General features: G+C 41.8%; 1 protein-coding gene across 1 annotated transcript; it reads right to left on the minus strand.

Annotated features, from left to right (window-relative positions):
• Positions 1-26,740, minus strand: LOC134677339 (zinc finger protein 665-like). Its single transcript, XM_063535774.1, has 16 exons — positions 26,482-26,740; positions 23,078-23,191; positions 21,177-21,548; positions 20,231-20,414; positions 19,388-19,524; positions 18,253-18,381; positions 14,569-14,657; positions 13,712-13,831; positions 13,545-13,664; positions 11,198-11,305; positions 9,593-9,713; positions 8,673-8,755; positions 6,597-6,714; positions 4,177-4,281; positions 2,504-2,638; positions 1-537 (listed from the first exon to the last, which is right to left on the minus strand). The coding sequence occupies exons 1-16, from the start codon at positions 26,611-26,613 to the stop codon at positions 493-495; spliced, it is 2,112 nt and encodes a 703-aa protein (XP_063391844.1). The 5' UTR covers positions 26,614-26,740; the 3' UTR covers positions 1-492.
• Between the last annotated feature and the right edge of the window lie 729 nt (positions 26,741-27,469).

Consider the following 27,469-nt stretch of genomic DNA (forward strand, 5'->3'; position numbering starts at 1 on the left):
TTTGCTGTACAAAAAATATTTTCTTTTATTATTACATAAACCTAATTATTGTACTTATATTTTAGCTTGTAACAATGATTGCTATAAATATTAAATCATAAAATATTTATTAAAATAATTAAGGCCAAATTATACCTGATATTGGCCCGGCCGTCAGGTAAAGGTCTAACTAATATTGGGTTAATGAAGGCCAATCTAAGGGATGCAGTTATACGCTATACTCTGTATCTTTAAGTAAACAAATTTATAAATTTTCGGGTAGTTATAACATTTATTGGCTAACCGACCAAATACAAAACCGCCTGGAAAAGTCACTGAGCGACCTGACTTTAACCTACAGTATTTGATCGTGTAATGTTTTCAACTACCCTCAACTGGCTTAAGGAGCTATTTGAGGGTAGATTTTGTTTACTTTTATTTAAATATCTAAAGATACAGAGTATAGAGGAAGCAAGCAATGGGTACAATTGTATTACTAACAGAAATGCGTGGCTACGTTACGTTCGCTCCCACATCCCAGTCTGCCCGCCGCGTTACCTGCAAACAAAACAACACACAAGAATTATTTATCACGACTTAAGAGCCAACAGGAGTGGTCATTTCATTTCATTTCAGTCCATACAAACGTACTCGACTGTTTCCTCCGTGTGTTTTGATGCTAGAGCAATGATTTCTTCAACACAGATTAACATTGTCAATATTTGTATCGGACCGTTTTGCTTTTATTGATATTTTTGTTTTATAAGGTGCTAGAGCCCTTAAAAATGGCCAAAATGGCCTCATTGACTATGCTGCAATGAGAGCCGTAGTATTCAAATCTGATATTAATCAGCCAAAAAAGCAAAACGGTCCGACACAGATAATTTCATAATCATTTAGATTTCCAAATTTGGTTACGATTGGTTAAGTTTTGGAGGAGGAAAGAGTCGAGTACGAAACCACGATTATTGAGATTTTTACGCAGGATACTTCGCCTTGTCCTTATCACACTAGTTTCAGGAGCCGCTTCCGTTAGCGAGACGGGTATATTTACCTAAAATATTAGAAACTCAGCTCCTGTTTCGTCTTAAATGATGGCTTCCATGTGGGACTATTTCGCCAGTATCAAGGTATTAGGAGCTAAATACGGCGACTAAAATTGTACGGTTAGTACGAGACAGTGTACGGTGATTTTATTAGCCCCCCCCCCCCCCCCCACATCTGGCGTCTTTCGAGCGTCGGCGTCTACAATTCTATGGCCGACGTCGACGCAACTGCGCAGCGACGTCATTTTCCATAGCGCTGGACCGACGCCGACAGACGCCGACGCTCGAAAGACGCCAGATGTGGGGGGGGGGGGCCTTAGCTCTTGTAAATCAATAGCTGGACTTAACAAGTACCACGTGGACTACCGGCCGTTGACTCCAAAATGGTGGTTAAATGCATTTCAAGATTAATTCTCCATTCACTGCACACTACCACATTATACTGCAAAACGTAATTCAAGACCAAGAGAGAAAAGTAAGACAATGTTGCCATTGCAATAATTTGTTTGTAAAATAGTAAATTCCTTTTGATAAATAATCACGTTAAGATAATTTATTCATTAGTAATTTTACTCCTACTATTTATTTTAAAATAGAAATTGTGTCTAAAAATAACTGCTGACCACGTTTCTCTATTAATCTTCTGGTGCTTTATTTCACGCATGGTGTAAAATAATTTATTTTAAATACAGTCAAATACCCTGTGGTCCAAGTGGCACTAAGTTATTTAGATTAATTATGAATCACACTACTAGGGAGGTCCACACGTGTAAGGTGTCAAATGATTGTTTACATGATACTCAATATGGTAGGTATCCTGTTGCATCCCATTGTCCCTTATATGGTACTACATTCCAATGTCTATATATGTAAGGTCTCTGGTTAGGGTCTCTATTGTTTCCCAAATAGTTTTAAGTCATAATGTATTGTTTGTCCGAATTTTCGTTAGTCATAATTGGTTTTTCTCAGAAACGCGTAACTTTTCAGGATTGCCATAAAATAAACCTAACCTATCTATAGAATAACCTTAGGAAAATCCTGAAAAGTTAACGGTTTCAGTTTTATGACTAACGAAAATTCGGACAAACAATACATTATGACTTAAAACTTTATGGGAAACAAAGGGACCCCCTCTGGTTATGTTTATTATTCTCTTTATTTATTCCAACTCAGGCTAGGTGATGTATGATATGAATATAAAATAAATGTAAAATATAAAAACACTTACAAAACAATAAAAAAAATACATATAAACACACTATAAAAAACCTAACCTAGGGCAGGCGTGGCTCACTCCGCGATTTCGTCGCTTTGCTACAGGTAGCTAAAAGCACATCCGTTCCACACCAAATTTGGTGGCTAGCCATAAGCCGCGCGTGGCGCTGTCGCCACCTAGCGGCCATATCTGTCCTAATCGTAACGCAAAAGAGTGAGTCTTCTGTACCTATTACTATTATTTATTCTGTGGGATAACTAACCTTGCTCTTGAGGTGCACGAGTTTATTGTGGTTATATAAGGCCGCCTCGTAGGAGAATGTGGACGAGCAGAGACCACAATGGAAGGGCCGCTCCCCGGTGTGACTCCGCATGTGGCCTTCTAGAGTCTTCTTCGTCTAAAAACAAATCATATTTCGAGTTCCTGTAATTGGCTCTATATATCTATTTAAGATTCCATTGTCATTTAGTTTGCTGTTGGATCTCCTTATGTAAATAAATAAATAAATAAATTTCTTAAAAACCGGACATGTGCGAGTCGGACTCGCCCACTGAGGGTTCCGTACTTTTTAGTACACATCATCTGTGAAAATTTCAACTGTCTAGCTATCACGGTTCATGAGGTAGAGCCTGGTGACAGACAGACAGACAGTGGAGTCTCAGTAACAGGGTCCCGTTTTTTACCCTTTGGGTACGGAACCCAAAAAATGTAGGTATGATGTATGTGATGATGTGATCAAAATTTTTTTTTGTTAAATAATACAATTTAAATGTCAGAAATTTCATTTATTGAAATTCTATAGAGTAAAAATAACTCGCATACTACACTACATGACAGTCATATTGTCATTTATACTTAGTAATAAGTTTTTATTAATATTTGTTTACAAATACCTTTAAACGCGCAATTCTTGTTTATTTATTTACATTAAAAAAAAATTCTATCAAAATTATTTATTCAATCAAGAGTAAGTTACAGATAACATTATAGTATTTAGTACCTCTTTTTAAGTAAATTGTTACCTGTGATAAGAGGTACTGCTCTTCTCGTATTTTAACTCTTAATTTTATAAAAATTTAATCTAATGAAATATAAACTATAAATGAAATATAAACTAATGAAATACAAACTATAACAAGAACGCATTCTTATGAAATAATATTATGTATATGTACATATATTTTGGGGATCTCGGAAGCGGCTCTAAGGATTTCGATGAAATTTGCCATATGGGGGTTTTTGGGGGCGATAAATTGATCTATCTAGGTCTTATCTCTGGGAAAACGCGTATTTTTGAGTTTTTATATATTTTCCGAGCAAAACTCGGTCTCCCAGATATTTTGTTTACATATAGGATACTATAGGTCTATTAGCAACGTGCATGAACTATAGGGGGCAGCACAGGAGCCGTCAGATTGTCGGCGGGAGGCGTAAATGTAAAGTTTATGCTTCCGATGTAGCCCACAAGATGGCAGAACCTACTATGCACAAGAAAACGTACGAGAACGGTAGATGGCAGCACTTGCTTTGGCAATGTACACGTTTATGTTTCCTATTCAAGCCACAAGATGGCAGACCCTTTAACACGCATTACTAGAAAGATGTTGCTCTATTTATACCATAGAGAAAAATAGTAATACAAGAGTGCTCACTCCATACATCAGTTTTGGTCCCAGTAATATTAGTATTTCCATAGTAACTTTCATAGTCGACATCTAGCATCGAGTAGCGGAATTATCAGCACTTTAAGTAGCAGTAGTAGTACTGTCAAGTGACAAGAGATGTAGCACCGACCGGGAAGTCTTATGTTGTTGAGATTAGAATTTCCGCAGCACCGTTAGAGCACTCTTGTCTTACTTACTCTATGATTTATACTTATCTGTTTAATGAGGCTGTGTCATTCCTAATAAAAATAAAAATAAATGGTCATCGTACCGTGTAAGCCTTGCCACAGGTGTCGCAGACGTGGTTGCGCACGAAGCGCAGGTTGCGGTGCACCATGCGTATGTGCGTGCGCAGAACCGGCCGCGACGAGCACGCCTACAAACAATACCAAACTATATACCTAACAATGTCAGATGATAGTAGGTTTACAGTTCGTTTTATTTGGCATTAGAAAGAACTTCAAAGAAGGTAAGCGATCTTGGCACGTCTTTTAATTGAAAAACGCTTTTTAAAAATCAATAACTATCACTTATGAAAGCAGGAGAATATAAATGATCGTATTAGATTCATAATTGTTACGTATTTGTCGTAACTTATTTTTAAAATGTGTTTTTCAATTTAAAGACACATCAAGATTGTTTACCTTATTTCTAATGCTAAAAAAAACGAAGTATAGTAAGGAACACAAATGTACAGTCAACTGTAAAAATATGGGTGCACAAATCATCTCAAAAATATGTCCCATATAATATTTTAAACTTTCGCGTTTTGAATACATATTAACTCACACATGGGACATCAGTCAGGCGCGACCACGACCAGTGAAACCTGTGTCGAAACGTCGGTAAATCAAGGTAATTGAATATAATTCGCGTGTCTATAATGTGAGTTAATATGTCCCATAGCTCTTATGTCGGCGAATGAAGAACTATGGGACATATTTTTGAATAAGTTGGCTACACCCATATTTTCACACTTGACTGTATGGAACAGCATGTATTTTAGTCTCAGGCGATGCCGCTTGGCACGATTGTTCCTTAGGTCAAACAAAGTTGATATGGCCCGGTAGCCGGGAGATCGTACCATGCAGACCCCCCAAAAAGGGGGGGTGAAAGGGTCGGCTCCACAGGTCCAATCTATGCTATATTCCTTCCTAGTCTTAGCGACTAGGGCCAGTTATATATCATTTTCGTATAATTTAGGGACGGGGAGTTCATTTTCGAAATAATTATTATACCTTTCCATACAAAAAAAATATTTTTGTACAAAAAATGAAAATGTTATGTAATTTTTTGTGACAATTTTGGATGTTACAATCAGAGTGTGGCGATTTGCACTAAATAAAAAGTTGGACGATGTATTCTTTATTCAGAAAAATATCACTTTATAGTAGGCATTCATACATTTTTTCGTAATAAAAAAATAATTTATAGCGCGTGGCGTTAACGATTAATGGAACTATGCCCAAAGTCTAAGATTAAAAATGTTTACTAAAACACTGAATTTGGCATTTTAAAGTTCTTCTTCAAGACTTCTTGGGCTCATTTTACTCAGAATCATTTGTGTATTCACGCCTCATACATGAAGAAACCGGACAAGTGCGAGTCAGACTCGCACACCGAGGGTTCCGTACTTTTTAGTATTTGTTGTTATAGCGGCAACAGAAGTACATCATCTGTGAAAATTTCAACTGTCTAGCTATCACGGTTCGTGAGATACAGCCTGGTGACAGACGGACGGACGGACAGCGGAGTCTTAGTAATAGGGTCCCGTTTTACCCTTTGGGTACGGAACCCTAAAAATGATTCTGAGTAAAATGAGCCCAAGAAGTCAATAATTTGAAGACAATGAATGAAATGTAATTTTTTTTTGGAATACAAACGCTCAGATAGGTACGTGCTACAGATGTAGTGCATCATTATTTCCATTTTCAGTGAAACGTACGAACGTGTCTTGCTATTTCAGTCAGTCTCGGTACAAAAAGTACTGAGGTTGACTGAAGTACCATGATAAATACGAACGTTTCCGAAAAAATACGATAGAAAACAATTAATATTTAAAACTTTCGCGTTTTGAACACATATTAACTCACATTTATAGACGGGTCTATCGCGAATTTATTTTATTAAAAAAATGTTTTTTTTCCGACGGGCACCCCCTTATTTTGTTACACTTATTATGCTGATAAAATAAACCAAGTATCATAATTTTATCTCAACTACAAGAGGGTGCTCAACCACATTGAGAACCCCCTTGTAGTTGCTGCGGCTGGGTGTAGTGTTGGATGACCCAAGCCCAAACACACCACTATGCCCGCCTACAATAACAGCGGAAGACCTCCCCCAACCTGTTTTCCCCGCGCGCGCGCGCAGCGTGCGACGCGGCGAGCCGCAGTACGCGATACACGGCCGTCGTGAACGCTGCTCGCACTGTTAATGCTTGAGAAAGGAGACCTAGGCTCTCCGAAACATGACGCGCGAGTGACTAAAAACAAGTGAGTCTAAACCGTAAAATTATTTAAGGCTTGTGCACGCGTGCGGCGTTGTAGTATACAGATCTTTATGAGAGACGGCACACCGCTTGCGTGACGTGTGCGTGTGCGGCTCCAACATTTTAGCGCACGCACACGCGCACGTCACGCACACGCAAGCCGGTGTGGCTCGGCCTTTAATGTTTAAAACTGTACTCACAAAGTCACACTCTGTCATCGTGCACCGTATAGGGGTCACTTTCAGATGTACGGCCATATTGTGTTCCTCGAGTCTCGCTGCTTTTAGGAATTTCTTGTCACACAGGGGACATTTGTACCTGAAATGTGACAAAAATCATACTAATGTATGTAATGTATACCGAAAAAAGCGAAATTTCTTTATTTACCTCTCCATTGCTCTTGCATAATGGAGCGCTAGAGAAGCAGATAAAGAACTTTCGTTTTCTTTTTTCTTGGTAGGGCCTGAGTTTACAGAAAAGAGAATTTGAAATAGAGAGTTACTGTCATGGCAAATTATGTAGCTACAGGCCGCGTAGCCAAGATGCCGATCGCTTACGCTCCGTAGCGATCGAAACGCAACTGACACTGTCGCACTAATATGGAAGTGTGATAGAGAGACATAATGGTTTTCGTTGTCGAAGCGATAGCGATTGTGACCTTGGCTAGGCCGCCTGTACATTTACTGCCATCTTTCGACAGAAGATTAACACTGTTAGAACGCCATTTGACTTTGATGACTTATTCTTTCACTGTCATGTGTTAACTTGTTAAATATTAATATTAACGCCATCTACTCGAAGGCCAAAGGTATGGTGCAATCTTTTCGAACGATGGCGCCATAAACTTCAGCCTACGCTCGAGTAGATGGCGTTAATATTAATATTTAACAAGTTAACACATATCAGTGAAAGAATAATGATCAATGGCGGTCTAACAGTTTTATCCTCTGTCGAAAGATGGCAGTAAATGTACTGTAGCTACATAATTTACCATGACAGTAAAGTTTGTAGCTTTCTAATAGAGCCCGACGGCTAATCCTATTCTATTGTTAAGTATAACCGCACGTGCTACTTAGGGGCTGTCCATAAATTACGTCATCGATTTTTGACGATTTTGACCCCCCCCCCCCCCCCTATAATCATCCAAAAATCATGCTTCAAATGACCCCATTTCCTCCTACTTCATGCTACCGTCATCCGATGCCCAGACCCCCCTCCCTAAATTGAAATGACGTAATTTATGAATAGCCCCTTACGTGCAAAAAAGGGTCTTAGTTATTCTATTAGGCACCTGAGCGCGGGCTAGTCCAACGCTCGGTGCCGACGAGCGTCGGCGAGTCGAACGGACCACACACATCCTAACAAAATATTTATATATCCATTAGTTAATTTTGAATCGTATTGCAATTTCCATAGGAGTTGTAATTCAATTACCTGGGTAAAGTGAAAGAACGACTTTTTATGCAGGTGGTTGTGGCACGATGGGCGGGTCACCTTGAAAGGATGTCGGACAAGCGGGCACCAAAAGTCATGACAAGGTGGACGCCGCAACAAAAAAGACCGAAAGGCAGGCCTAAGAAGCGTTGGATAGATTGTGTAGAAGAAGATCTTAGAAAGATGGGAAAGTTTACCAACTGGAAGAAGGTCGCCAGGCACCGCGACAACTGGAGGAAGATTGTGGAGGAGGCCAAGACCCACAAAGGGTTGTAGCGCCAACGGAAGTAAGAAGTAAGTAAGGTTGTGGCACGAGCGGTATTACTTAACAATAGACAAAGGATTAGCCGTCGGGGCCTATTAGAAAGCTACAAACTATAACTCTCTATTTCAAAGGAGGATGGGCAGATTTGTATGGACACTGGCCTATGAAGCAATAAGAATAAGCGACATACCATTGGAAAGGTTTTTTTATACACTATTTTTTTTTGTATGGCGAGACTTGTCAAATCTCTGTTTAAAAAAAATGATGACAAAAAAAACATAAGAAAACGAATAAATAACTAAAATATCGTGACACCAAATCATCAATTCAATAACAAAACCTTAATGATCTGCGACACAGGAACATAGTATCGAAAAAAATCTATACAGCTACGTTTAAACTGACACTACTTTATGCCGTGATAACTTTTTTCACACAGAGATTTGGGACTATCTGCCATAGTAAAAGTAGTAGAACTTAGAATAAGCTATCCAGTGACATATTGCTTGTCCTTATTGGTCATATAGGCCAATTTGCCCACCCTCCTTTCTCTTTCCACTAGTGGTTCTGGACTTACTTCAGTTTCTCGGGGTCGATATGCTTCAAGTTGTACTTCTTGTGCTGGTAATACGACATGCGGTTCTTGAACGTCATATCACACTAGAACATATTAAACGACTTTAAATACAAACTCAAAATCGAATACTACACCAAATATGGGGGAGATGGGGTCTCGGCATATATCAAGTAATTTTATTCCGGCAATAAATAGTGCATACATCTGCATACATCTGCGAAGAAATTCAAAGGTGTATGTGAAGTCCCCAATCCGCATTGGGCTAGCGTGGGGACTATAGCCCAAGCCCTCTCGCGCATGAGAGGAGGCCTGTGCTCAGCAGTGGGACGTATATAGGCTGAAATGATGATGATGATGATGATGAATAAATAGTGTGAAATGCGAGAAAATTAAATTAAATTGCAATATATGGCACTATCCCTTTCGGCTATTTAGGGTTGTCAAAATTCAAGCCATTATCTGGGGTCGTGCACGCAAAGGGACGTCAAGTGGTGCCAACCCTGATTGCTCGGGGCAATGCTAAGCCGAACGGAGCGGAGTTTGCCCGAAGTCGGGAGTTTCACACCCCTGGTACTTAAGGCATACTGAAAATTCCACTTACTGGCCACTTAGAAAAAATAAGTCGTCTCATCATTATCATAGACTAGGAATCCTCTAGACCGAGTTCAGAGCAATTATGTCATGCAACCGATGATGCCAAAACTGCGGGGGTGCGCGGGACGAGGTGAGAAGTCCCGTGCCGTGATTGGTCCGTTCAAAGACACAGTCGTCACACAAAGACACTTGCGACTCGAACATGGAGTAAAATTACCGTATGCGTGGCAGAGGGGGTAGCGCGACTATGCTCAGTCTGAAGGATGTTTTGTCTGTGCGTCTCATATATCAGAATCTAGGAACTTTCAGTGTGGCCCACGTATTACCTCAAGGCAGTAGAGGCGGGCGGGCGCGGCGTGGGTCACCAAATGGACCTCCATTGCCTTCTTGAACAGGAACCGTTTGTCACAGTGTGGACACGAGTATTCCTTCTCCCCACCGTGGATGCTGCGGACGAACGGATTAGTATAAAAATAAAATAGTACATATGGCGTAATGGCGGTCAGCAAAATGTGGCGGGTGATAACTTAGGGTTCCCCTAGATATGTCGACGCGGAATCGGCAAAATACGATAGGAAAAAGCTTTATGTCCGCGCAATAAGAGCGAAAAAGTCGTCGTTTGGCTCGGCTCGCGACGGCCGACGACGCCGGACGCGTCGACCGGTTTTTCGCTCTTATTGCGCGGACATAAAGCTTTTTCCTATCGGCTTTTGCCGAATGCGCGTCGATATATTTGGGGAGACCCTTAGGGTCGGTTGCACCAAACTGTTCGTATCGTTAAAGAGTTCGCTAAATTTTTATGTATGGAAAGTTTCATAGTAAAGGGCCGGGGCGCGCCGGCCGACGTTTATCAGTCTGTCAAATGTGGTTGGTGCAACTGGCCCTTAGTATAGGTTGCAGCACGCGCTGGGCCAGTAAAGATAATGTATGTATTGCCGCAGATTAGAGATGTTATGTTAAGATAAAACGCGTAGTTATGATAGAATAAATTATTTAGTCTAAGATTGCCAGTCAACTCACCCCAACCCTCTAAAGTACATACTTTCCTAAAAATACAAGTACATTTTTGACATATAGTGATGGCGTACTATACTTTACATTATGCGTTAATGCCTAAATTAAAAAAAAAGGAAAGAGGTTGGCCGTTTCTGCATACAAACGTAGGTAATCCCCAATTTCCTCTCTAGATATTGATATTGTGGAAAATATTTTTAGATAATTTGATGTATATTAACAATACTTATGCCCCTACGTTTGAGTTCTTTCGATTTTTTTATTATAATTGTAAAAATTTGGAGTGAAAAATAGATTTCTTACAATTTTTTAAATGCTCCTAACTCGTTTTATAATGAAATATTCCACAAATATCAAAGGTAAAACGTCAACCCAGTGTCAAATTGTCCTGGTAACCATGGTGACTCCAGGTTTAACCAGTTAACCCCGGGTTAGCGAATGGGGCAAGTGGCCTAAGAGCAGGCGTGGCTCACTCCGCGATTTCATCGCTTTACAACAGGTAGTTACAAGTACACATTTCCACACCAATTTTGGCCATAAGCCGCGCTTGGCGCTGTTGCCACCTAGCGGCCATATCTGTCCTAATCGTAACAGACGCGTTTTGTTAGAGAGTGAGTCTTCTGTACCTAATACTATTAGGGTTCCGTACCCAAAGGGTAAAACGGGACCCTATTACTAAGACTCCGCCGTCCGTCCGTCCGTCTTTGACGATGTATTTCTGTTGCCGCTATAACAACAAATACTAAACAACAAACGTGCTCCCATACAGCAAACGTGATTTTTGACCGAAGTTAAGCAACGTCGGGCGGGGTCAGTACTTGGATGGGTGACCGTTTTTATAGATAATAGTACGGAACCCTTCGTGTGCGAGTCCGACTCGCACTTGGCCGGTTTTTATTTACTGTGCTAAGACTTACAACAAGTGTGTCCTGAGCGACGACCGGTCTCGAAACGTTTTCCCACACAGCTCGCACTTCTGACGTTCCGCGTGATTCTTCATGTGGTTCCGGAGCTTTGCGAGCGACCTGCCAACACGCACAATAGTTATTTACGATACACGTACGAAAAGTAGGAAATTCGCAACGAGTGGTGATAAATTAAAACGCGACTGAAGGGAGTCTTTTAAATCGACACGGGTTGCGAATTGCCTATTCGCATGTGTATTGTACAACGTTTTACAGTACATAATTATGGCCCTTTAAAACTTTATACTTTCGACATAGGCACGGAAAGTGCACATTCCCGCACTACTGCAGGAAAGTAGCACCATATGTACTGTAAATAAATAAATATGTAGGTAATAGGTATTGGCTATGTAGAAAAAAATCTACCACCTGTTATACTCCTCACTTCACGGCAAATGTAGGAGCGAAGGTTTGATCTCGATCAAAAATTTGAAATTTGCGTCTTTTTTACTGACAAAGAGGGCGCCAAGTCTCACGTTATACTTATAACGTAATTGTAATTGTTGATATGGGGCTGTTCATAAATTACGTCATTTCATATTGGGGCGCCGTGACAGCTCCCCGCACGACACGTAGCGCCATCTATATGTAGTGTACAGTAACGTGTGTATATGTAGGTAGATAGTTACTCTAGAGTGACCCCGCAGCGCCGACACGTGTGCGTGGGCGCGGCGCCGTGCGCGCGCGCCGCGTGGTCCGCCGCCACGGCCGCGCGCGACGACAGCTCGCCGCACGACACGCAGCGCCATCTATATATAGTGTACAGTAACGTGTGTATATGTAGGTAGATAGTTACTCTAGAGTGACCCCGCAGCGCCGACACGTGTGCGTGGGCGCGGCGCCGTGCGCGCGCGCCGCGTGGTCCGCCGCCACGGCCGCGCGCGACGACAGCTCGCCGCACGACACGCAGCGCCATCTATATGTAGTGTACAGTAACGTGTGTATATGTAGGTAGATAGTTACTCTAGAGTGACCCCGCAGCGCCGACACGTGTGCGTGGGCGCGGCGCCGTGCGCGCGCGCCGCGTGGTCCGCCGCCACGGCCGCGCGCGACGACAGCTCGCCGCACGACACGCAGCGCCATCTATATGTAGTGTACAGTAACGTGTGTATATGTAGGTAGATAGTTACTCTAGAGTGACCCCGCAGCGCCGACACGTGTGCGTGGGCGCGGCGCCGTGCGCGCGCGCCGCGTGGTCCGCCGCCACGGCCGCGCGCGACGACAGCTCGCCGCACGACACGCAGCGCCATCTATATGTAGTGTACAGTAACGTGTGTATATGTAGGTAGATAGTTACTCTAGAGTGACCCCGCAGCGCCGACACGTGTGCGTGGGCGCGGCGCCGTGCGCGCGCGCCGCGTGGTCCGCCGCCACGGCCGCGCGCGACGACAGCTCGCCGCACGACACGCAGCGCCATCTATATGTAGTGTACAGTAACGTGTGTATATGTAGGTAGATAGTTACTCTAGAGTGACCCCGCAGCGCCGACACGTGTGCGTGGGCGCGGCGCCGTGCGCGCGCGCCGCGTGGTCCGCCGCCACGGCCGCGCGCGACGACAGCTCGCCGCACGACACGCAGCGCCATCTATATGTAGTGTACAGTAACGTGTGTATATGTAGGTAGATAGTTACTCTAGAGTGACCCCGCAGCGCCGACACGTGTGCGTGGGCGCGGCGCCGTGCGCGCGCGCCGCGTGGTCCGCCGCCACGGCCGCGCGCGACGACAGCTCGCCGCACGACACGCAGCGCCATCTATATGTAGTGTACAGTAACGTGTGTATATGTAGGTAGATAGTTACTCTAGAGTGACCCCGCAGCGCCGACACGTGTGCGTGGGCGCGGCGCCGTGCGCGCGCGCCGCGTGGTCCGCCGCCACGGCCGCGCGCGACGACAGCTCGCCGCACGACACGCAGCGCCATCTATATGTAGTGTACAGTAACGTGTGTATATGTAGGTAGATAGTTACTCTAGAGTGACCCCGCAGCGCCGACACGTGTGCGTGGGCGCGGCGCCGTGCGCGCGCGCCGCGTGGTCCGCCGCCACGGCCGCGCGCGACGACAGCTCGCCGCACGACACGCAGCGCCATCTATATGTAGTGTACAGTAACGTGTGTATATGTAGGTAGATAGTTACTCTAGAGTGACCCCGCAGCGCCGACACGTGTGCGTGGGCGCGGCGCCGTGCGCGCGCGCCGCGTGGTCCGCCGCCACGGCCGCGCGCGACGACAGCTCGCCGCACGACACGCAGCGCCATCTATATGTAGTGTACAGTAACGTGTGTATATGTAGGTAGATAGTTACTCTAGAGTGACCCCGCAGCGCCGACACGTGTGCGTGGGCGCGGCGCCGTGCGCGCGCGCCGCGTGGTCCGCCGCCACGGCCGCGCGCGACGACAGCTCGCCGCACGACACGCAGCGCCATCTATATGTAGTGTACAGTAACGTGTGTATATGTAGGTAGATAGTTACTCTAGAGTGACCCCGCAGCGCCGACACGTGTGCGTGGGCGCGGCGCCGTGCGCGCGCGCCGCGTGGTCCGCCGCCACGGCCGCGCGCGACGACAGCTCGCCGCACGACACGCAGCGCCATCTATGCATAACGACATTAATGTGACCACGGATATAGGTGTACAACCCGGATAGTAGGTACAGTTATTTAAATCAAAATTGACCCTTACCACCAAGCGCACCCAGTCTAGTTTCAATAGAGATGCCCCGAATAGTGGTTTTGGCCGAATACCGAATATTCGGCCCCTCTCTCGGCCGAAGCCCTGAATATTCGGCATGACACGTCAAAATTTTGAGTCCGAATTATTAAGAAAACTTTTCACTAAGCTAACAATAACATAATATTTTTTTTTGTTGAACAGAATTAATGAATGTAGCTAAAGAATCAATCAAATCAGACTCATGTAAAAAATAAAATATTTAGTAACCAACAAATGCTCAAAAAGGGTCTTCGTATTTAAAAACTTTCTAGTACATTTTAAATATACCTATTTTTTTGGTAAATTCTATTGTGTAACTTTGCTTTTTATGTAGGTACAACAGATATTCGGTATTCGGCCGAATAGTAAGAGACATTCGGCCGAATACCTTCGGCTTATTCGGCAAAGTGGCCGAATACCGAATATTCCGAGTGACCAAGTTAGAGAAGCCACTTCCTCGAGCAAATTCCATCAAGCAGTGAGGGCAACAATGGATCGAGACCGATGGAGACAGCTGATCAAGGATGTGAAACCTAGTGATCACGATCCTCAGGAATGAGGGAACGACTGAAGAGAGAGAGAAAACTAGCTACAGCAGAAAAAATAATATTGTACTAACCTCACCCGATGCCGTCTCTTATGGGCGACCAGGGCGTGGTCGTCTCGGCAGCGGACCCGACACACGGGACACTCCGCGGGACCGGCTGACTGGTGAATCAAAAATAATATCATAAAATAAATAGTGAATAGAATCAAGCGTTACTTTGCGGAAATCTATATTAATTAAAACCAAAATATTACTTTGCTAATCCGCGGGGTTTATTTGCTTTGCTAATGTATTTTTGCGGTGGGAGGGTGGGAACATTAATTGCATGTAAAAAATACGCAAGTAAGTATAACGGGTTAGCACTGATTGACTAGCACGTTATCTTTTAAGCGGATTAGCAAAGTAATATTTTGGGTTTTAATTAATAAAATAAAATAAAATGCCTTTTATTCCAACTCGTTACTAACTAAGGTTACCATATAACTTTTTTAATATTTATACAATACAATTTATACCTATATTTATTATTTGAATGAGCGGACCTCCTCGTGAGTAAAGGCCTCTCCCAGTAAATAATAACATAATACAAGCAAAACAAGCGGTGGAGGCCTATAGTTCGTTTTTTTAGCATTAGAAATAAGGTAAACAATCTTGATGTATCTTTTAATTGAAAAACACGTTTTAAAAATAAGTCACGGCAATTACGTAACAATTATGAATCTAATATTTAGGTACGGTCATTTATATTCTTCTGCTTTCATAAGTATAGTTACTGATTTTAAAACCGCGTTTTTCAATTTAAAAGACAGTTCAAGATCGCTTACCTTCTTTCTAATGCTAAAAAAACGAACTATAGCAATAACAGCGTACGACTTTCAATCCGGAGGTCGCGGGTTCAAACCCCGGCTCGTACCAATGAGTTTTTCGGAACTTATGTACAAAACGAATGAACAACGATAGATGGACTAAGAGAGTCACTACATGGGCGGGACCTCCCGGTAAAAGAAGGTCAGGTCCCCACTGGGAAGATGGACAGAAGACCTAAAAAAGTTTGCCAGCGACGACTGGGTAACAATAGCCCAAGACAGGGAAATGTGGAGTAAAATGGAGGAGGCCTTTACTCGTCAAGAGGTCCTTAATAATACAAACTAAATTATTGAATAGAATTTTACAATTTAAACCTGCATGTAGATTAGTTTGATAATATTTAATTTAATTTAATAATGTATTAATATTTAATTTAATAAATGAAATATGTATATTATTTTTATTAAGGAATTAAATGGCTTAAATAAAATAAATAAATAATGTACAAAATATCATTTGATATTTACTAGTTGCTTTTCGGTGAAGGAAAACATCGTGAGGAAACCGGACTAATCCCAACATGGGCCACATTTCCCCCAGGGTTGGAATGTTAGATGGCAGTCGCTTTCTTTCATTTACGTCAATTCTTGGGATTAGTTGTTAAACGGACCCCAGGCTCACATGAGCCGTGGCAGAATGCCGGGATAACGCGAGGAAGAAGAAGACAAGCAAAATGTTTGTCCAACTGGGTTAAGGTAAACAAAGAGTTTTAAATACAATAAAATTAAACTAAGATTTTAAGGGTTGTTTTTCCCACTGGACAACTACTAACCTAACCGTAACCATCCCAGCACGTGCTTAGCCATTCGGTTATCTAGTTTGAACCCGAGTATGCAGTCACTGATACTCGCGAGTAAATACTATTAGTCTATTAAGGACTGTATCGTTTATTATAAATACAGATAAAACCTGGTCTAACTGTTGACGTGTGTATTATTTTGTATTACTATGTTCTTAAGGTATAATCTGGGGGTATTTTTAAGACATATCTGATATAAGAATGTTTTACATTTATTTTATTTTAGGGACTTTATGATGATTTTAATACCTTCTAGCAAATGTAATTCGGACAAGCCTATCGAGCTTAATTTGAGACTATTCCTTAGTACGATTTAAAGAAACAAAAGGTTAATATGCTGCCAAAATATGCCATCTAAGTGTCCTTTTCATGATTGCTCAATTGAACATCCACAGAATAAATGTGGTGTATTTTATCTTTACATGAAAACGACTTTTTATGCAACATTTTGGATTCCCGTCAATTTCTGACGCCAGGGAAATGACGGAAACAGCTAAAAGAATCTACCGAAATCCAAAGCCTAACGGACATTCATGGCGTTGAACCATGGCTAGAACAGGTCGATAGAAACGCTCCATGATGGTTATATTGTATACCAAAGTCGGGGTTGTCGTAAGTAACATGCCATATTTTCAAAAAGGCCACCAAGCACAGATCCAAAACTTTTTTTCCAACTAAAAGAAATGATTAGACTATGCCCAGATGTTTCGCTTTACGAATCATATGTAATTGCTGTTTACATAGTACGATTTTTTTTGTGTAATACTTATCTTGTTCGCAAACCGTAAATTTTCTTGTAGTATTTGTCCGAAATCGTTGTAGTTACTCGGGAGGATTGGGTAAATATTGTCCAAACCATATGCTTTACGTGATCTCCCAGGACGAAATGTTACTTATTATTAAAGCACTAATTAAACTATATGTGTAATTTTTTAATAAAAACATAATACCAGAAAAAACGGCTAAGTAAAGTTGTATTTATAATAAACGATACAGTCCTTAGGTCATACCTGTGACCATAAAGTAATCATATACGTAGTCTAGGCGTAGGACGTCCACCCACAAGATGGACGGACGACCTTGTTAAGGCCGCCGGAAGACGCTGGATGCTGGTCGCTTCCAACCGGTACGAATGGAGGTCCAAGGGGGAGGCCTATGTTCAGCAGTGGACGTCTTATGGCTGAGATGATGATGATGATGATGATGATGATACGTAGTCTGTGCTGTGACATACTTACAGGCGCGTGCTTGACCATGTGGTTGTCCAGTTTGACCCGGTGGTTGAACCCGAGTGTGCAGTCACAGTGGCTCGCCAGTGACTAGGTCACACCTGTGACATACTTACAGGCGCGTGCTTGGCCATGTGGTTGTCCAGTTTGACCCGATAGTTGAACCCGAGTATGCAGTCACAGTGGCTCGCGAGTGACTAGGTCACACCTGTGACACACTTACAGGCGCGTGCTTGGCCATGTGGTTGTCTAGTTTGAATCGGTGGTTGAACCCGAGTATACAGTCACAGTGGCTCGCGAGTGACTAGGTCACACCTGTGACATACTTACAGGCGCGTGCTTGACCATGTAGTTGTCTAGTTTGAAGCGGTGGTTGAACCCGAGTATCCAGTCACAGTGGCTCGCGAGTGACTAGGTCACACCTGTGACATACAGGCGCGTGCTTGACCATGTGATTGTCTAGTTTGAAGCGGTGGTTGAACCCGAGTATACAGTCACAGTGGCTCGCGAGTGACTAGGTCACACTTGTGACATACTTACAGGCGCGTGCTTGACCATGTGGTTGTCTAGTTTGAAGCGGTGATTGAACCCGAGTATGCAGTCACAGTGGCTCGCGAGTGACTAGGTAACACCTGTGACATACTTACAGGCGCGTGCTTGACCATGTGGTTGTCTAGTTTGAATCGGTTGTTGAACCCGAGTATACAGTCACAGTGGCTCGCGAGTGACTAGGTCACGCCTGTGACATACTTACAAGCGCGTGCTTGGCCATGTGGTTGTCTAGTTTGAATCGGTGGTTGAACCCGAGTATGCAGTCACAGTGGCTCGCGAGTGACTGGGTCACGCCTGTGACATACTTACAGGCGCGTGCTTGGCCATGTGGTTGTCGAGTTTGAAGCGGTGGTTGAACCCGAGTATGCAGTCGTCGCAGCGGTACTCGTGTCGGGTGAATACTATGCTCTCTCGGGCGCGTTGCCGTTCTGCCTCTACCTGTTCATAAAGTATATGTAAGTATAACCAGGGATCCGAAACTCCTGACTTCGGGCAAACTCGGCTCCGTTCGGCTCAGCATTGCTCCGAGCAATTATCAGGGTTGACACAACGACGTCCCGTTGCGTGCACGACCACAGATAAGATAATGGCTTACATTTTTGACAATGGTAAATAGCCGAAAGGGATAGTGCCATATATTAGAAAGGGACGGCATGATTCGACCCTGAACTGCTGTCAAACATCGGTTTTGTAGGAAGTTTCCTTTCTGTACGGTAGTACAGTCACCAGCAATAATATGTTACACAACGAAGGCCGCAAAAATATCTGACACGAGCTTATTTGTAGAGCCATAAAAGCGTGTCACATATTTTTGCGGCCTTCGAAGAGTAACATATTATTGCAGGTGATTGTACCTATCACTTATTCAGTGGTATAACTTTTTATTCATAAGATATTTGACATGTAAACTTTATATGTGTGTTTATAATAGTATATACGTTACTCTATAGCAGCGGTCGGCAACCTGCGGCTCGTGAACCTGTCACTTGCGGCCCGAGAGCCGCCTTGGCTATTTTGTATATAATAGTGACCAACGACAATGTCTCATAAAGTCATAAATATTAACAAAGTACGGCCCGCGTCACCTCCGTTAACTACTATGTGGCCCTTGGCTGCTAAAAGATTGCCGACCACTGCTCTATAGTTTCCGTTTGTGCTAGTGCTGTACTCTGGCGGCAGAACACTGCAGTAATACTGTCTATACCAAGGTCGCCAAGGGGAAGTGGGGGTAAAAATGGATCACGTAGTATAGGTATGTTCCCCAAGACACTCTTTTAAGGATGACTCACGTTAGACCGAGCCGGGGCCGGGTCGAAGCTTCCGGAGCTTCGTTTTCTATGGAAACCACCACGTGATTACCGATCAGCCGTCATAGAAAATTATATATCGGACGCCTCGGCCCGGGCACGGCCCGGTCTAGCGTGAGTCATCCTTTATTTCTCACCTCCTCCCAGCTGAGTACTATCATCTCGATCTGTCCGTCCCGCACGTTAAGCTGCGCCAGGTTCCTGTCGACCCGGGGGTTGTTTACCACACCCGCCGGCTTCTCTCGCTTGCGACGCTTTCTTACTGTTTTATCCTCTGAAAATTGAAATATTTTTTTAGGGTTTCAGAGTTCACAATCATAGTCTGTCTGTTTTCGGTCAACGGTCAAATATGAATCAATGATATGAGAATAAGTTTTTGGCAAAAATTTCATTTTTGGTACAAGCTTTTATCGCTGACTGTACTTTTCTTTCCACAGGCAACTAATGCTCATCGAGACAATTCTAAAAACCTCAAACACAATTAGGTTTCGTTGTTTTATCACATAGTTTCTATGGCCACCTCCGGTCTCCATCATCAGATCAGCTCGATGACACCATAATATTGCATTGTCACCCGACTTATGTATGTATGCAAAATTTCAGCTTAATGGAATCCGGGAAGTGGATCAAATGTAACTTGCATGATTTGATTACAGACAGACAGACAGACAGACAGACAACGGTCAGGTGAAACTAAATAAAAGCTTGTAAAATGGAAATGAATTTGCTTTGTTTTAAAATTGAATGACCAAAACAAAGGAAACTGTGTACTATTTAGTAATGATTTAAATTTTAATAGTCCGTCAGTGTCAAGCCATTTCAGTCAGTAGAAAATACGGCAAATTTATAAATATAAGCGCAAAGTGTTATAGTCCCATATAAAATTTGAATATCGCGCCTTTTTCTACTGACAAAGTTATTTATTTTTTAGTTACTTATTTTTATTTTGCGAAAGGCACTATTTATAATCAAAATTATACCTGTATCTTCCTTTTCCACTGACTTCTCTTTCACTTGATCTTTCTTCTCTTTCTTACTAGGTTTAAGTGGTTCATCGTCGGAGGCGTTAAACTCCTCTTTCTGTCGTTTCTTCTTTTTTTTCCTTTTCTTTTTATTGGGAGCAGGTTCTTGTGTGATAAGGACGTCATCAGTCTTAACTTCAGTCTGAAAACCAGTATTTGGGTGAATCAACTTTTTCTTGTCACTAGTTGCTATGGTTACGGTCTCCTGGGTCACTCTTAAAATACTTACAAGTTATTTCATATTTAAATTAACCAAACTTGATTTTTTGGTAGTTAATTAGTTACAAGGCTATTCCATAATGGGACATCTACTAAGCACTATGCGACTCTTCTCTTCTAAGAAACTATGCTACTATTGTCTCCTGGCTGATGGGACAGAATAACAACAAGAAATAGTTGATCGACCCATTTGTTAATATCATAAGTTTTTATGTGAGTACAGTCAGCAGCAGAAGTTGCTAAGAGGGCGAGGTGTTCAAAATTACCTTGACACGCTCTTATTCTCTTTACAATAAAGTCGCGTCAAGATCATTTTGAACACCTGGAGGCCTAGCCAAGGTGACAATCGCTTGCGCTTCGCCATTGAATCGCTTTGTGTCTTTCTATACGATACGATACGATCATTTATTGATAAAAAATATTTTTACATCTCATTATATCTTAATACTAGGTACTTAAAATCTATTACAATTTACAATGTTTGTTATAATTTGCAAATTAGTTGGTTAACTTACCAGCTTATCGCTCTTCCATATTAGTGTGACGGTGACAGTTGCGTTTCGTTCGCTACGGAGAGATAGCGATTGGCATGTTGTCTACGGGGCCTGGCCCGCTTACCAACTTTTGCTGACTGTACCAAAATACGTAAATGCTTACAAAGAAAAAGTAATACAGAAATACTTACAAAGTCCTCTTTATCCTCTATCAAACTGTTATTTTCATCTCCATCAAATCTTTCATTTTCATTTTCAAAATTATCTTCAATTTTTATAACAAATGAAGACTGACTATCATTTTCATTTGTACTATCTCTTATCTCAGAAACAACAGTATTAACTTCAGAAAATCCACTTTCAGTACATTTACTTATATTAGGTCCATTTATATTTATAAAATTTCTATTTGAGGCATTGTCAGGGCCAAAATAATTTGTAGTAGTTTCATTTTCCAATGATATTAAGGTTTTGTCATCTTCATCTTGATAATAGTAGTCTTGGGTTGTGTTTATTATTGTTTTTAAATTTGACAGCGATTCTATATGTGTAGTTTGGTAAACCTGGAAATTTTCATTGTTATAAGAAATATTTCATTGTTACAAAGTAACTAACGATTGAATTTCATAATTGTTAAAATAATAAAAAGAGGTTCATATAATAAAGATTAAATCTATAAAATACTGCTCATGGACTATGCAGAACCAAAAAAAAAAAAATATTATTTTAAAATAATTATGTTAATAATTATATGCCTTGGTCATCTTCATTAACCTCATTATTCATAAAAGGTTATAAGCCTCAATTAGTTAATTTATGTTTCGTCCCTTTCTTACAAATACAGATAACGTCAAAATGACAGATTAAACAAAATGATGAAAAAGCGCTGGTGGCCTAGTGGTAGGAGCGTGCGACTTGCAATCCGGAGGTCGCGGGTTCAAACCCCGGCTCGTACCAATGAGTTTTTCGGAACTTAAGTACGAAATATAATTTGATATTTGCCAGTCGCTTTTCGGTGAAGGAAAACATCGTGAGGAAACCGGACTAATCCCAATAAGGCCTAGTTTCCCCTCTGAGTTGGAAGGTCAGATGGCAGTCGCTTTCGTAAAAACTAGTGCCTACGTCAAATCATGGGATTATTTGTCAAGCGGACCTCAGGCTCCCATGAGCCGTGGCAAAAATGCCGGGATAACGCGAGGAAGAAGAAGAAGAAACAAAATGATTAAATACATTGAAACTTGGCATGAACAGTTATGTAACATATATCTATGTCTAGTACTAGTTTTAGTTGCAAAAATGTTTATATAAACAAAATACAGCATATAGAATTTGTGTAATTTCAACTTTTTTTAAGTTTATTTAATTGTTATGAAATTGTGTAATCTCATTAAATAAATAAATTCCACAGTGAAAAAAATGAATTCCTATGACAGAAAATATGAATGAGGGGTTGTCCATAAATTACGTCATCGATTTTTAACGATTTTTGACCCCCCCACCCCTATAATCATCCAAAAATCATGCTTCAAATGACCACATTTCCTCCTACTTCATGCTACCATCATCCGATGCCCAGACCCCCCCCCCTAAATTGAAATGACGTAATTTATGAACAGCCCCTGAGTACAACTTTGTATGTAAAACCTCTAGTACTCCAATTTCTTACATTACAATTTCTTCATGTCATTTCATAATGTAATTTTAAAATGAGAGTGAAACTTTGATTGTATTGTGTGACTCTAAACCATTAATTCATCATTCATAATAATTTATTAGCAAAAAGGAGTTACAAATGTAGGTACATTATATGTGACGTTCCACGGCAAAAGGTACCTTACGGCGGCTGGCGCTTAAGTCGCATAGCGCTGCAATAATATTGGAGCAGCGTTAATAATAGCGTAAGCGCCAACCGCCATAAGGTACCTTTACCCGTGGGACGTCACATATTTGTATGAAAGTCCATCCTCTTAGCTGTCCTTGCACAGCATGCAAATCTTACGAACTAGCCTAAATCTCAATTATTATATTAAATAACAATTTTATTTACAATTTATCGCTTAAACATCATTGCAAGAACAATACAAATATTTACCATATACCGTAGCAGGAGATCACGGGCCGCGCGGACTCTCTTCTTGAAATGTATCACAGACCGTATTCTAGCGATGCACTCCCAACATAATAGCCACTCTTGATTCATCTGGTCCTAAATATATAGTGATTTTTTTAATAAGTTTTTTTGTGTTAAGAGTGCTATTACATTTCGGGGTTGAGCGAGTTTAGGTATTTTATGCGCTCCGGCAGGCCGTGCGAGCTCACTATTCCGATCCCTTCTACCACACTCGCACTACAATGATGGATTAAACATTCTTGATCCTTCGCATTCGCGAAATGGTATTGAAATCAACCATAACAACACTAACTGTACTTAACTTATAAAGTCCTAAAACTGTTATTTGGTAAGTACGAAAATACTAAATGCAGTGCAAATGCACATAGGGGCTGTTCATAAATTACGTCATCTATTTTTGACCTCCCCCATCCCTCAAATCATCCAAATATCATGCTTCGGATGACTCTGTTTCCTCCTACGTCATGCTACCATCATCCGATGTCCAGACCCCCCCCCCCCCCCTCCTCCCATTTGAAACGACGTAATTTATGAATAGCCCCATACTCGTACTTATGAACGTATATTACTCGAAAGAAATTATAGGTACTCGCTTATTTACTAGAAACAAGTTACAAGAAACTGAAGATACACAGGGTCTGATGATGGAGCTGGAAGGAGGCCACGGGTACCAGTCTCTCATGTAACTAAACATTTTCGTGTTTGGGCTCGTTTGATTCGTCTCAACAAGATCTTTGACACAAGACAGTACTCAGGGTCTGATGATGGAGCTGGAAGGTGGTCACCATTACCAATCAACCATACAACTAAACCACATCGTGTTTAGGCTCGTTTTATTCATCTCAACAAGATCTTTGACACTAGGCGATACTCAGAGTCTGATGATGGAGCTGGAAGTTGGTTACCGGTACGAATCAACCATGCAACTAAACCACTTCATGTTTAGGCTCGTTTGACTAGTCTCAACAAGATCTTTGACACTAGGTGATACTCAGAGTCTGATGATGGAGCCGGAAGGTGGTCACCGGTACCAATCAACCATGCAACTAAACCACTTCATGTTTAGGCTCGTTTGATTCGTCTCAACAAGATCTTTGACACTAGGTGATAAACCAAACACGAAGCCCAAACACGAAGTGGTTCAGTTATGTGATAGACTGGTACCCGTCGCCACCTTCGAGCTCCATCATCAGACCCTGAGTAGTATCTTGTGTCAAAGATCTTGTTGCGACGAATCAAACGAGCCCAAACACGAAGTGGTTCAGTTACATGGTAGACTGGTACCCGTGGCCACAGTCCAGCTCCATCATCAGACCCTGAGTACTATCTTGTGTCAAAGATCTTGTTGAGACGAATAAAACGAGCCTAAACACGAAGTGGTTTAGTTGCATGGTTGATTGGTACCGGTGATCACCTTCCAGCTCCATCATCAGACCCTGAGTACTATCTTGTGTCAAAGATCTTGTTGAGATGAATAAAACGAGCCTAAACACGAAGTGGTTTAGTTGCATCGTTGATTGGTACTGGTGACCACCTTCCGGCTCCATCATCAGACCCTGAGTACTATCTTAAGTCAAAGATCTTGTTGAGCCGAATCAAACGAGCCCAAACACGAAGTGTTTTAGTTGCATGGTTGATTGGTATCGCTGACCACCTTCCGGCTCCATCATCAGACCCTGAGTACTATTTTGTGTCAAAGATCTTGTTAAGACGAATAAAACGAGCCTAAACACGAAGTGGTTTAGTTGCATGGTTGATTGGTACCGGTGACCACCTTCCGGCTCCATCATCAGACCCTGAGTACTATCTTGTGTCAAAGATCTTGTTGAGACGAATCAAACGAGCCCAAACACGAAGTAGTTTAGTTGCATGGTTGATTGGTACCGGTGACCACCTTCCGGCTCCATCATCAGACCCTGAGTACTATCTTGTGTCAAAGATCTTGTTGAGACGAATAAAACGAGCCTAAACACGAAGTGGTTTAGTGGCATGGTTGACTGGTACTGGTGACCACCTTCCGGCTCCATCATCAGACCCTGAGTACTATCTTAAGTCAAAGATCTTGTTGAGCCTAATCAAACGTGCCCAAACACGAAGTGGTTTAGTTGCATGGTTGATTGGTACCGGTGACCACCTTCCGGCTCCATCATCAGACCCTGAGTTCTATCTTGTGTCAAAGATCTTGTTGAGATGAATAAAACGAGCCTAAACACAAAGTGGTTTAGTTGCATGGTTGATTGGTACCGGTGACCACCTTCCGGCTCCATCATCAGACCCTGAGTACTATCTTGAGTCAAATAAATACATATAGAATGTCAGGTCGTTTCAAATATTTTTAATCCTGTCCGGTAGTTTATTAAACTGTACCATTATAAATTATAATACTATAAAAACAGTGCTATTAGGATCAAAGTCTCTCGTTGCGGTTTACACGCACACAGTATAGCGTTTTACACGGCGCCCGCCGCACACAATGATAAAAAACCTCGTCGTCGCCGTTGAAAATGTGCGGAGCCGACCGACACACGTCCTACCTCTACAAGCTCTGCCGCGGCACTGAGCTGGCGAGCGCGCGTCATCGGTAATATAGAGTAGTTTTCAAAAAATTGCCAAAAAATTATAGTAGAATTTCATAAACACTAATGTATACCAACAGTATAAGCAAACGTTGCAGATTGCTTGAGTATGAAAATGACTTCGATATTAAGTAGATTTTCGTAGAAATTGACACTTGTTTCGGAGAGAAAATTGAGTTCGTTTTACTTTGATTTTCTCTTTCTCAAAGGTATGTAGGAAAAATATCGTTTGATGTGCCTAAAGTACAGGGTATTAGTAATACAAAATAGCCAGGTTTAGCAGAGTAAACTTCTCAACATTTCCAAATAAGAGCTTGCCGTTCAGTGCTTCACGGGGTTTTTCGGAAACGACCATCAGAAAAAAATTCATTACTAATTTAATAAGTCCTTTTTCTAATATTTACAACGATATTTAAAAAGATAAGAAGACGCTGTTACTGGAACAAGTACTCATTGTTTCTAATAATGAGCACAAAGTCCTGAATTTCGTCGACTAGTATCATCAATTTTGCATTATTTCGACTTTTCTTGTAAGAGCGCTCTTAACCTTGTAAGAGTTGTAACATACTTTTACATATTTTTTATTTGAACAGTGTTGTTTAGTAAATTGGAATGAATTTCGTTTGCTGCGATAGCATTAAACAATAGAAATGATAATCACTCTATTGATAGGTACAAAACCGCTTAAAAATCCGTCTTTAGTTTTTGAGTTTATCGCGAACATACATACAAGCAGACAGACGCGGCAGGCGACTTTGTTTTATAAAATGTAGTGAGTTAAAGACTTACCATGAAATCCAGCATTCCCATAAATATTTTTTTATATTCTTCATCGTAAATTGTAGTAAGCTTGCGGTCAACACACAGGCATCCTTCGCAGATATAATTAAGAGGTACATTATTTAAGCTAGGAGGGTCCATTGTATATGCTAGAAAGTTGCTAAAGAATAGATTTAGCTGGCCATTATAACTTTCTTATGAATTCCAAACTTATTTACACCAAATATTTAATAGAAATCCCGATTCCCAAACAAATCCCAAACATTGGTTGTCATCATTGACATTGACATTTAAGAAAGACAAGCAACAATGTTACCAGCTGAAAAAATGTTCTTATTCGTTTTTTCTTGGTGTAGTGTTCCAAAACGCATTGAGGCACTAATTATTGCACAGGGCACATAAGGCCTACAGTCGCGGCCTGCGACAGCAAGAGTTAGAATACGCGCATGAGAAACTTTGTCTCCACAACTTTATATTTTGTCTCTGTCGCATTCAAGTGTCGAAGTCAAGTGCGACAGAGACAAAATATAAAGTTGCGGAGACAAAGTTGCTCATGCGTGTCCACTCTTATATACTATAAGCAAGCTCAAGCTACATGCACCCACCATGCACCAGTTACTCGCAAATGCAAGAACGTTATGAGCGTTATGCTTGAAACGACTTTTGCGATTTCGATGAAATTTATAGTATATGTACACACATATTATTACAGTTGACTGTACCTATGTATTCGTTGCTGAAAATTGGCAAAATAAATAGCACGTACCGCATCTGAAGTTGCAGGAGTAAGCCCCCATTCGCACGACAGCTTTTTCAACGCGCTTTAAAAAGTGTTCGAATGGCACAAATGGATACATGTGTACTTGGTCAAGCAGATCTTGTCAGTAGAAAAAGGCGGCAAATTTGAAAAATGTAGGCGAGAAGGGATGTCGTCCCATAGAAAATTTGAATGTCGCGTCTTTTTTAGGGTTCCGTACCCAAAGGGTAAAACGGGACC

This window comes from Cydia fagiglandana, chromosome 26 (genome assembly GCF_963556715.1).
Source record: "Cydia fagiglandana chromosome 26, ilCydFagi1.1, whole genome shotgun sequence".
NCBI classification, from domain to species: Eukaryota; Metazoa; Arthropoda; class Insecta; order Lepidoptera; family Tortricidae; genus Cydia; species Cydia fagiglandana.

Excerpts from the sequence above, each read along its gene's own strand:
- LOC134677339 (XM_063535774.1), bottom strand. The coding sequence starts at position 26,613 with ATGGACCCTCCTAGCTTAAATAATGTACCTCTTAATTATATCTGCGAA. Across the intron at positions 18,382-19,387 it reads TAGTACTCAGCTGGGAGGAG|GTAGAGGCAGAACGGCAACG; the intron begins GTGAGAAATAAA and ends CTTTATGAACAG. Across the intron at positions 14,658-18,252 it reads ACATGGCCAAGCACGCGCCT|TCAGCCGGTCCCGCGGAGTG; the intron begins GTAAGTATGTCA and ends TTGATTCACCAG.